This window comes from Stenella coeruleoalba (assembly GCF_951394435.1).
Source record: "Stenella coeruleoalba genome assembly, chromosome: 10".
Taxonomy (NCBI): Eukaryota; Metazoa; Chordata; class Mammalia; order Artiodactyla; family Delphinidae; genus Stenella; species Stenella coeruleoalba.
Genome location: NC_137156.1, coordinates 59,352,274 through 59,363,745, shown reverse-complemented (window position 1 = coordinate 59,363,745; position 11,472 = coordinate 59,352,274). Strand labels below are relative to the sequence as shown.

The 11,472-nt window shown below is 56.8% G+C and overlaps 1 protein-coding gene across 1 annotated transcript in view; it reads right to left on the bottom strand.

Moving 5' to 3' along the window:
- Positions 1-5,615: 5,615 nt before the first annotated feature.
- Positions 5,616-11,472, bottom strand: part of CCDC13 (coiled-coil domain containing 13) — a 29,191-nt gene continuing 23,334 nt past the window's right edge. Inside the window, exons 13-15 of the mRNA XM_079933923.1 lie at positions 8,785-8,939; positions 6,433-6,547; positions 5,616-5,881 (exon numbers count right to left, since the gene is read on the bottom strand). Of these exons, the coding sequence (XP_079790049.1) occupies positions 5,722-5,881; positions 6,433-6,547; positions 8,785-8,939 (430 nt within the window). The 3' untranslated portion in view covers positions 5,616-5,721. The remainder of the gene's footprint in view (positions 5,882-6,432; positions 6,548-8,784; positions 8,940-11,472) is intronic.

Here is an 11,472-nt window from a genome sequence, read left to right as displayed (position 1 = left end):
TCCCCGTGGCCGGTGCCGGGTGTCCCCTGTGAGGCCTCTGTGAGCAAGGCCAGGGCTGGCCCCCAGCCTGGGACCTCTCCTGATAGACCCCAGACCTGGGCCAGCCTGTGGACAGAGGAGTGCCCCCTGCCCACTGACCTGCCCGCCTGAGGTATACCTGCAGTAAAGCCCACTTTGGGGCCTGAGGTTTGCGATGAGGGGCCTGGGGTGGGCTCTACAGGTCTCAAGGACCCCGTAGTGGCTACATCCCTGGCTGGCACTGACCTTGAGGAAGCTGTGAGGGACCCTGGCACACTGCCCACCTCGGGGCTCTGGGGTCCTGCGTCCGACCGTGCGACCGTCCGACCAGCTGGGCTCTGGGGCCCCGGTGCGGTGTGTCCAGCTCTGGGGTCCCCACGCCCTCGAGGCTGTGAACGGTGAGTGGTGACAGCAGGAGGGGTGGGGGAGGAGGAGGGCAGGGAGGAGGTGGCCTTTCTGGAGCGGAGCTGCGCGAAGTGGAGCAGAGCTGAGTGCTGCAGAGCTGCTGGCCACAGGGAGCTGCAGGGAGGATTGGGGAGGGGCAGAAGGGGTGGCCATTGGCACAGGCTCAGACAGGGACACCTGGACCTCACTTCGACCTCCCTCCCCTGGTCCGTACAGCCTGTGTCTCCTTCTCACTGCTGGCCAGGACTCTCCTCTTCCAGGAAGCTTTCCAGGTGGCCCCCGCTGGCCTCTCTAGGCTTGTGAGCTACGCCCCCACCATGCAGACACATGCTCATACCATGCACACACTTTCACGTGCAGCTCCATGAATTCCAGCGCACACCTTTACATGTGAATTCCCAACGGCTGTCCCATGGCACACCCACCTAGCCCCCTGCCCTGGTCCATTTCATCATGCAGAGAATCCTGGCTGGCCAGGCATCAGTGCCTGGGGGTGGACTGACTTGCCTAGTGGAATTGTAACTGGCAAGAGACATGTGGGCCCCATACCCCAGCCCTGTCCCATAGGGAGCTGACCAGGTGGAGGGGAGCTAGCAGGGTCACTTGAGTGGGTCCTTGGAGTGGCTGACATCCTCTCCACGGCAGGGTGGAGGCGGACAGCACTGTTCCTAAGCAAGCAGGACTCCTCTGGGGGAGGGGAGTGGGGGGAAGGGGCAGCTGAGGCGTCAGCGCAGCCTACCTGACACAGAGGGGGTATCCTGAAGGCCACCCCACCGTGGCCTCAGAGCCCAGCTGGTTGGACGGATGCATGGTTGGACGCAGGACCTTGGAGCTCCATGGTGGGCAGTGTGCCAGGGTCCCTCACGACCTCCCCAAGGCCAGTGCCACCCAGGGATCCAGCTACTCTGGGGTCCTTTGGGATGAGGATCTCAGAGCCTGTGAGGGCCTGTTTATGCATGTGCGTGGGGGACAGGGTCTGGAGGGTGGAAGGAGCTGTGGGACTATCATGAGTCACAAGACAGGTCCTGGAGCCCGTGCTGACCCTCTGAGCCCAGTCACAGGCTCAGCGGAGACTGGAGGAGGAAGGAGTGTTCTCCTACCCCGACCCTCAGCAGGGGCACTTCCAGGGCCTGAGCAAGGCCTGGGAGGGAGAGTGCCCTCCCTTCCCACAATACCCGGAGGCGCCGAGCTTCCTCTCAGCACACACTCCCCACAGAGTGACACGGAGGCCTGCACGGCGGGTCCCTGACCCTGAGAAGCATGAACGGTGATTACTGCACTGGAGGGGCTGCGTGTGGGCTGCAGTCATGGATCGTGGGTGCTAGAGGAGGCCAGCGTCGGGGAGGGGGTGTGCCTGAGCCAGACTGTGGGCGTTAAGGAGGGCTTCCTGGAGGAGGTGGGGCACCCGAGTAGAGTCCTGAGGTAGAGTCAGTGGTTGTTAGAGGAGAAACAAGTTAATCACAGTTCTGAGGCTGTACCTGGATTAACTCTTTTTAATGTCACCACAACCTCTAGGGAAGTGGTTGTTACCATTTTCCCCAGTTGATAGAAGGGGAAACTGACGAACAGGAGGTTAGATTAAGTCACTGGCTCAGCCGCAGGAGCTTCTGGAGCTGATTGCCCTGCGGGGGCAAGAACCCAGCTCACCCACACCTGGTGCTGGCTGAGAGCAGCCTGAGCCGGCCATGCAGCTGGTGCCCTCGTGAGGCTCCAGGAGAATGGCTCTGGGAGGCAGACGGGGTGGTCTGGCTTCACCGTTAGGAGCGCAGGTACAGCCAGCTGACTCGAGCCTGAGCTCCGCCTTGCTGGCAACCCACTTCTCTGCGCCTCAGATACTCATCTGGAAATGGGCACACTGCCGGCCCTGACCTCACTGGGCTCCTGGGGGGATTCGATGGCTCACTCCGTGGCCAGGGCCTGGCTCACTGAACTGCTCATAAAGAGAGGCTGTTAGAGAGGCTGAGACCCCTCGCTCCAGAGGCCAAGACGGGCAGCGCTCACACACAGCAGGAGGAGGGGTCCACCGGGCCACCGCGTGCGGTGGGGTCTGTAGGGAGCTTGGCTTGTGGGGATGGCAGGCGGGTAGAGGGCTAGGGAGGCCCCTTGGACCTGGGGCTGGACAGCCTGAGGCCAGCTTCCCCCGAGTGAGGGGTGGTGAGGGGAGGGCACCTGGTGCCCACAAAACGAGGGGCAGGAAGTGACTGGGCTAAGACCAGCAAGGGCTACTGGGAAAGATGGGCAGGGGGCCAGTTCTCTCAAGTCTCAAAGTCCTTTTCATTTGTTTCTTGTTGTCGCTCAAAGTAAAAAGTCGGGGAAAGTGTGTGTGTGTGGTATGTTGTTTATGGCGTGTGTGTGTGTGTGTGTGTGTAAGGCTCAGGGACTATAGGAGATACGGTGTGTGTGCAGGAGAGGGGGTGCGTGGGCAGAGACTTCCTTGTGGGGTGGCCGTGAGCTCGCTGGAGGAGGGGATGGGGAGGCTAGTTCTGGCCACCGGATGCGAGGGCCCAGAGGAGTCCTCTTGCTGCAGGCCCCCCTGACCTGGCCTCCTGAGAGCAGGGGAGGGCCCAGGGACATGGGGACGTGTTTGGGGCTTGAATCAGCCTGAGCCAGACTGCAGCCTTGTCCAATTGGGCTGTGGTGCCCCAAAGGCCCCCAAGGGGACAGTGGCCAAGCCACACCCATGGCTCAGCCGGGTCTCAGCTGTCAGTGTCGGAACCTGAGCGCCCAGGCCCACAGCCTGGCGTGCGGCCAGGGAGAGTCCTCACGTGAGGCGTCTCCACCCCCGGCCTCACTGCTTGCTGTTCGTCCACCCTCCAGGCACCCGTCTCCCGTTCCCACCACCTTGTGGCTCCGGGTAGGGACCTCAGCGTTCCCATCTGTGAAAGGCAGGTCCAGCCCACCTGCTGCCCACCTGCCTGAGGGCTGGGAGGTCCTCCTCAGGGCCGCAGGGACAGGCGGTGCTGCTCAGGAGGGACCACAGGCACTAACCTGGACAGACCAGGTTGCCGCGCTCCGTGCCTGGCCCACCTTCAGGGCCCCAGCCCTTGGTCCTTCTGACAACCCTTTCTTCTCCTGGGCCTTCCCCTCCCCACCCCCTTACCCACCCACACCCCAGGGAGATTGGAAGGACAGCCTCACCCCACCCAGACTTGGGCATTGAGCCCGGAAGCCAACAGGAAAGGTGGGAGGCTCTGAGATGCGGCTTTGTCTCTGCATACCCCCAACCCATCCCGCCCCGTCGCGGCGCTCTATTTCCCACGCCTCTCTGACTGGACAGGCAGCTCCCTGAAGGCCGCAGCAGCAAGTCAGATTCGCCTCCGGGCCCCTCACAGGCCTGGAGAGGCTGGTATGCAGTTGGCACTCGATGACTGCTTGATGGCCAGCTGGCTCGGTAGATGGTGGCCTGGGAATCTGTCTCCCCAGCTGATCTGGGGCTTCCAGGAGCTCGGGGACTGAGTCTGCCTCACCTGGCACCCCCTTGCCTAGGGCAGAGTAATTGCTCAACAAGTATTTGTGGAACTAATAGACGTAATACTGTGGGCTGGCGTTTATTGAGCGCCTACTATGTGCCAGCCGCTGCACTAGCACTTGGCACCTTTTAACTCAGTGAGTCCTGAAGAGGGATTCTGCTGGGGGAATGGAGCAGACCTGCTCTAAGCACACACGTGTGTGTGTGTGTGTGTGTGTGTGTGTGTGTGTGGACGCACATTCCCGCTCGTGAAGACCGGTCACTTGTGTCACTTGTGCAGTGACTCACATATGCGGCATACGTACCGCGAACCCCCTCCATGGGGGAAGCTACCTGGGGCTTCTGGGACCCTGTCTGCTCGAGCCCTTCCTCGGGGATGGGGCTGAGGAGTGACTCCATGCTGGCCCCGCTACTCGGAGCCCCAACCCTGCATGGGGTGACAGGTCTAGAGACCCCCAGCAAGTGTAGTGAAGGCCGTGAGGATGAAAGGGTGCTCAGTTTCCCTGTGAAGGAAGTTTTCTCTGATCCCACGTGAAGGGAAATGGCTAGGCAGGGCCCGTGAGTGTGGAGTCAGCACTGTCTGCTGGAACATGTGTGTCCACATATGACTCATGCTTCTGAGTCTAGGTATTTGTGTGCACCTGTGTCTTTGTGTGGGCCCCTGTGTGCCCAGGTGTGGCCAGGGTGTCTGGGGTCGGGGTGTGTGGCTACCCTCCGTGGAGCCACCCCTCCCCATGGCAGTAACTGCAGTTGAGAGGGGTGACACTGCGGCAGTCACAGAGGGGCCTGGGGGCTCTCCTGCAGCAGCCCTCCCAGTTCACCCCTGTGCTGTGGTGAGGCAGGTACACTATGCCTTCGCCTGGACCCACTGCCTCAAAATGCCCCTGCCCAGAGCTCCAAGCCGGCCCCACCTCTGCCCTCTGCCACCAGCACCCACCAGCTGCAGCCTTTTGGAAGCAAAAAGAGGTGCCTCTTGGGGCAGCTGGCAGGGGGACAGAGCTGCCCAGCACTGGCTAGGCACGCCCACCCTGGGTATTCGGATCTGCCGGAGGACCCTGGCTTTTGCAGGCATGCAGGCCAGCGTTAAATATTAGCTCCGTGTCTTTCTGTGAGCCTCAGTTTCTCCATCTGTAAAACAGGGTGACAACCCCCTGGGTTACTAGAGGTCTAGATGGGATCGGGTTTCCACAGTAGGTGCCCACTCACTGGGAGCTGTGGTGATCATGAAAATCATCATTATTATTACAAGCCTGAGGGTCTGCACCTAAGGAAGGACCCTAAGGGGTGGGCCGACAAGGTGGCTAGGAGCACGGTGCCCCCAAGTCTGTAGAGGGTGGGGATGCCCACAGATAGAGCAATGGAGGTAGGAGTGGGGTGTGAGGATGCTCTGGTGAGGGAGGTGGGGCGGGGCGGGGCTGGGCGGCCTAGGGGATGCTCCCAGCCTGGAGCCCTCTGGGCTCTCCTGCACATGTGGAGCCCTGTGGGCATGCAGGGTCCCCCGCTAGGCTCTAGGACAAGGGCAGTGAGCACCTGCCCAAGGGACTGCATCTGTCCGTTCACAGCCGGCTTCTCATCCCAGAGCTCTTGCTGATGCCGACAGGCTACTGGCCTCCTCGCTTGCCATCGCTAAGCGTGCCCAGGGCTTCTCCTTTGCCCTCCTGCCATGGGATGTTGGCTCTTGTTGCCCTTGGAGAGCCTCTTCTAGGAGAAGGGGCCCAGCTGGCTGCCCCAGGTTGGCTTCCAGGAGCAGATGGAGTCCTCAGATAGAGCCTCGTCCTCTCAAGGCCTAAGGCTGCCCCGTCCAGCCAGGCTGACACTGGGCCGCCATCCTAGCGCTTGTCTGCCTTCTGCTGCCGCAGGGCCTGCAGGAAGACCCCTTTCACCTGGCCCAGGGTCTCATGGTACATTCGGAAGTCCTCCTCCTTTCCCCGGAGGGCACTGCTTAGGGCAGCCTTCAGCATTTCGTTCTCCTCCACCTGGATGGCCAGCCTAGACCACACAGAGAAGAGGGCTCAGCGCGGCTCAGCTGGCACACGTGAGTGTGTGTGCATGCGTGTAGAGGGCCCTGGGAAAGGCTGCCAGCTCTTCAGACTCAGGGTACTCTCTGAACTCCTCTCAGGGACCCTTGGGAGAATACCATGTGGGATTCCTGTCTGGGCCCAGCCACAGCTACTGGGCCTGGTACCCAGTCGTTCCCCCAAATGTTGGCTGCCTCAGGCATGAGTACTAATTTATAGAGGTTCCCCCTTTCCCACCACTGCATTTGACCTAAAAAAGGTTTAATTGAATGAGAAAAGTGGGTTCAGTGACCCACACTTGATAAAACTTCTCTTGGGAAGCATGGGCTCTTTAGGGTTATGGCTGGGTTTCTCTGCCCTCTGATGGCCAGTTACTGAATTACAGGCCTAGAACCCAGGACCCAGCAGGACCAGCCTTCTGGGCAAATAGAAGTCAAAGGGGGAGGGACGTGATCCCTCTGCCTATCAAAACACCTCCACCCAGACACCACCACCCTTTCAGGAAGACAGGGCAGGGAGCACCTGGTGATCAGCTCCTCCATCTGGGATTCCACGGGCACATTGGAGATCTGTGCAGAAGACGGGTCCTTCCTCTCACTCTCCTTTGGGTTGTGCCTGGTGTTAGAGGTGGGCACACCTGTGGGGCAGCAGCAGCCACTTTCTGTGGTGAGGCCATGGCCCTGTGTTAACACTTCCTTCTCCCACCCGCAACTGTCCACTTCCTGCTTCTCCACTTGTTGAAACATTAGACCTCCTTCAAGGTGCAGGACAAGGGCTGCCTTCCTCCAGGCCCTGACTGCCCGCTTTGTACCAAGGAGGTTCCTCTCACTACTCTCTCCATATTTGCACTCTATAAGTTTCTGGAAGGCAGCTGGGCCTGAGGCCTGGCCTGCAGGTCGAGTCTGAGTCTAGGCTGTCACCGCATCTGATGCCCTCTTACCACTGGGTCCCCCACCTCCAGTCTCCATCCATACGTACAGGGAATCCACGGTGGCTGGGGCCAGGGGACAAAGAGTGCTCAGAAAAAGAAACCAAAGCCCACCTGGTGGGGAACTCAAGCACTGTCACAGCATCAGAAAACGTCTGTGCTGAACAGGCCCTCAGTGGTGGCATGGCGCAGGGGAAATCACTTGGCACCAGCAGACCTGGCTTTTACTTCCTGTTGTGTGGCCCCAGGTAAATCATCAACCTCTCTGAGCTGGTTTCCTCACCTGTAACGTGAGGATAATAGTTCTTGCCTCTAGAGCTCTGTGAGGCCACAGTGAATACACATTTGGCCCTCAAGGCCTGTGTGATGGGACCACCTCCTCAGCACCTCGTGACTTCCCTACCTCACCACATATTCCCCTCCCCATGATCCAGTCTCACTACCTCCAAGTCTCCAGCCGTGCGCCCACCTCAGGGCCCTTGCACTTCTTCTTCCCTCTGTTATCTATGCCACATCCTCACCCCCTTCCACCATCTCTGCTCAGACATCAGCTCATCAGTTAGGGTGGCCGCCCCGTAGAAGACAGCTGCTCTCTGTACCTCCTGTCCCCTTATACTCAGCTGTAAGCCACAGCGCTCGCCTCCATCTGACCTACCATCTTTTGCTGGTTTATTGTTCTCTTCCCCACTGGCATGGAACTGCCACGGGGGACCACATTGCACAGTCAGGCTCCCTATTGTACAGGCGGAGGGGTGTGCTATGCCCCCAAGAGGGGCGGTGCTCTTCCCATGTCACAGGCCAGCATGGACAGAAGCCACATGGTCACTTTCTCCCCAGGCAGTTGCCCTTCCCCGTCCAGGCAGGACCAAAGTGGTTTTCCCTGCTGTGGCTTAGCCGTCCCTAGTTGGGAGCCCCGCCACGTGGCAGGAGGTGAGTCCGTGGCCTGGAGACACTACATTCCTAAGGGACCTGTTTCTGCAAGCCCAGCAGGGCTAAGTCCCCAGGATCTTCCCCAGCCTGGACTCTCAGCAGCTCCTGGAAGGCCCCTGGAGCCCTGGCCCTGCTGGTGGGAGACTGACACCACTCCCCCTCTGTGTCCTACTTCTGGAATGTCCTCCTGAAACGTTCTGATCTCTGCGCTGGGAAAAAATCTGAGTGTCCTTGGCTGGGGGCGGGGGAGTACTGGGGTGTTGAGAGGCAGGGAAGTTGGGGGGCAACACCTCTACTCCTGAGCCTGGAGGGGTTGGGATGGGGATGTTGGAGAGAGGCAGGCTCATCCTCTTCACACCGAAGGTTCTTCCTCCCCAGAAATGGCTTCTGATTCTGGCATCCCCCACCCTCACTTCCCCAGCCCCACAAGACGCTGCCACTTCTGGTCTGGAGACTGTACCTTAAGAACCACTGTGTTAGAGCAGTAGAACTAACCTTTTTTTTTTTTTTTTGAGGTACATGGGCCTCTCACTGTTGTGGCCTCTCCTGTTGTGGAGCACAGGCTCCGGACGTGCAGGCTCAGTGGCCATGGCTCACGGGCCCAGCCGCTCCGCTGCATATGGGATCTTCCCGGACCAGGGCACGAACCCCCGTCCCCTGCATCGGCAGGCGGACTCTCAACCACTGCGCCACCAGGGAAGCCCTAGAACTAACCTTTTGATTTAGGACAACTAAACCGTCCTCTGGAGCTGGTGTGGTCATGTGATTAGGATCTGGCCAATGGGATGAAAGCATAAGTGACACAAGCAACCTTAGGGTCCTGCCCTTGAAAGGTAAGGAGCTCAGGAAAGAGGGAGGAGCCAGTCAGCAGCACCGGTCAGCCCCTCCGTCAGGGTGGGGCTTTGCCTGCCCCTGCTGCTGTGTGTCCTCTCCCCCCTGGCCCCCGAGTCAGAACCAGGAGCCCCAGAGCACCGTGGGCCCAATGTGACCCCGGGCCGGCCCCACCTCAGCCCCACCTGTTTTGCTCCTGGGGGCTGCTCTCTGAGAAGCTGACGTCCTCCCAGGCTCCAGGCGCATCTTCTCCAGGTGCTGCTCCAGCACCGCGGTGCGGTGCCGCTCCTCCTGCAGCTTCCTCTCTGACTCCAGAAGCTTGCTGTTGCTCTCCTCCACCCTGGTGATGAGAGAGCAGGGTCTGCCATAAGCCCTGGCACCCCACCTGCTCAGGCTGTCAGAGAGGTGGGCACAGCTTACACCAGTGGGCATGGGACTCGTTCTTCCTGATTTTTATTGCAGTAATATAGGAATGTGCATTTAAAACCATATCGTTCTCTCCAAGGCTTAAAGTGAAAAAAAACAAAAGCAAAACAACACACAGCCTCTCCCCGCCCCTCCTCACTCCCAATTTCTGCTCTCCAGAAGCAACCACTTCTACCGCTTTGAGCTGTTTCTTCCACTACTGCCATATTTCTACAGATGCTTATGCTGCTAATTTTTTAAGTCTTAAATATAATCTTTTGACTTCCTGTCAGGCAACATGAGAACTTAGTTTTATTTTAGTACTCTCTCCTTGCCAAACAGAATCGCCTCTTCACCTCGCGATGTAGTTATACTACCATTTTTTGGCTCAATTAGTGTTAGGTGGTGTATTAGTTTTCTATTGCTGCTGTAACAAATTACCACAAACTGAGCTTAAAACAACACAGATTTATCGCTCCATGGTTCTGTAAGTCAGAAGTTCAGCAGGTTCTGTTGGTTTCTCTGCTCCAGGTTTCACAAGCCAAAATCAAGGTGTTGGCTGACCTGGGCTCTTACCTGGAGTTTCCAGGGGAGCATCTGCTTCCAGGCTCGTCCAAGTTGTTGGAAGGATTCAGTTCCAACTGAAGGACTGAAATCCCTGTTTCCCGCTGGTTGTTAGCTGGGTGACTTTCATCTTTTAGAGGCTACTTGGCCCCCTCCATCTTCAAAGCCAGCCAGATACCCTTTTCATGCTTTGACTCTAACCTCTTCTGAAGCATCTCTCTGGCCCGGGCTGGAGAAATTTCTCTGCTTTAAGGGCTCAAGTGATTAGATTGGGCCCACCTGGTAATCCAGGATAATCTTCCTATTTCAGGGTCCATAACGATCATCACATCTGCAGAGTCTCTTTTACCATATAACATAAAGTATTCACAGGCACAAGAGTGGGGTGAAGGGCACTGAGGACAAAATCCTGTCTACCACAAGGGGTTACGTTAGGAAGATTATTCAGACAGGCAGTATACTCATGATTACAGTTTCTTATTTGCTTGCTTTTCCTGGATTTAGTGATTGCTTTCTGTTTGTTATTATTATTATTATTCTGTATATGCCTGTCATGAATTCATGGGCCTTGAAGAACTTGTTATTTGGTTATTTTACTAAAGGGTCTGATTACTTTCACTGAGGCTGGGGCTAAGGTCCTTCTTGTGGTTAGGGATGGCATTTCAGACTTCTGTGCTACTGACGGCTCAGCTAGAAGGCCAGGACTGTCCCAAGAGATCTCACCCAAGCAAAGGATTACATACGTACATACACACATGCAAATCAGAGCGGAAGCCTGGATACGTACGTGCAGTGTTGGAGGAAGTGTTCTTCCCACCTTGGTGAAGAGTCAAGAAGGAACAGAATGGTAACAATTTTGGAAAGAATACAACTACCAACACAAAACTGTTTGCCAACATAGTATACAGCTACTAACACAACCCGTTCAAGCGTGTTCCTTGAAACTTATTTGCAAAAGCAAAAGACTAAAATAACCTAAAGGTCCATCAAAAACGAATGAAAAAAACTAAAAACTAATGAAAATTAAATAAAATTCAGTTCCCCCAAAGCTCTAGGTATCAGCTGAGAGAGAATCACACACGCGTGACTCTGAGAGTGAGTGTCTCTTTAATTTTGTGCCCTAGGCGCCTTGCTTGCCCCACCCTCATCCCAGAGGCCCTGGAAGATGAGGCACCACACGGAGAGAGAGGCCACGTACAGGAGAATGGAGGTGCCCCTGCTGAGCTGGCTGAACGGGGCATGTGAGTGATCCAGGTGGCATGATGTGAAACAGAATTACCTAGGCCACCCACAGGATGGTAAGAAAGAATAAACCATCGTATTTGAGGCCACTGGGTTTGGGATGGTGCAGCAGTAGATAACCAAGTCACCTTGATGCACAAATCCACCGCCCCAAAGCTCAGGTGTAACTCAAAGGAGGGACTTCCCTGGTGATCCAGTGGTTAAGACTCTGCGCTCCCAATGCAGGGGGCCGGGGTTCGATACCTGGTCAGGGAACTAAGATCCTACATACCACAACTGGAGAAGCCCCGCACCGCAACGAAGACCCAGCGCAGCCAAAATAAATAATTAAATAAATTAAATAAACTCAAAGGAATTGAGAGAGAAAGTCATAATTGGGTATATTTCTTCCATTGGATAGGTTAGAGGCTTGTATTATCCACTATATATATATTTTTTTAATTAATTAATTTATTTTAAAATAAATTTATTTATTTATTTTTAATCTTAGCTGCATTGGGTCTTCATTGCTGCACACAGGCTTTCTCTAGCTGCAGCGAGCGGGGCCCACTCTTCGTTGCGGTGCACGGGCTTCTCATTGCGGTGGCTTCTCTTGTTGCAGAGCATGGGCTCTAGGCACACGGGGTTCAGTAGTTGTGGCATGCGGGCTCAGTAGTTGTGCA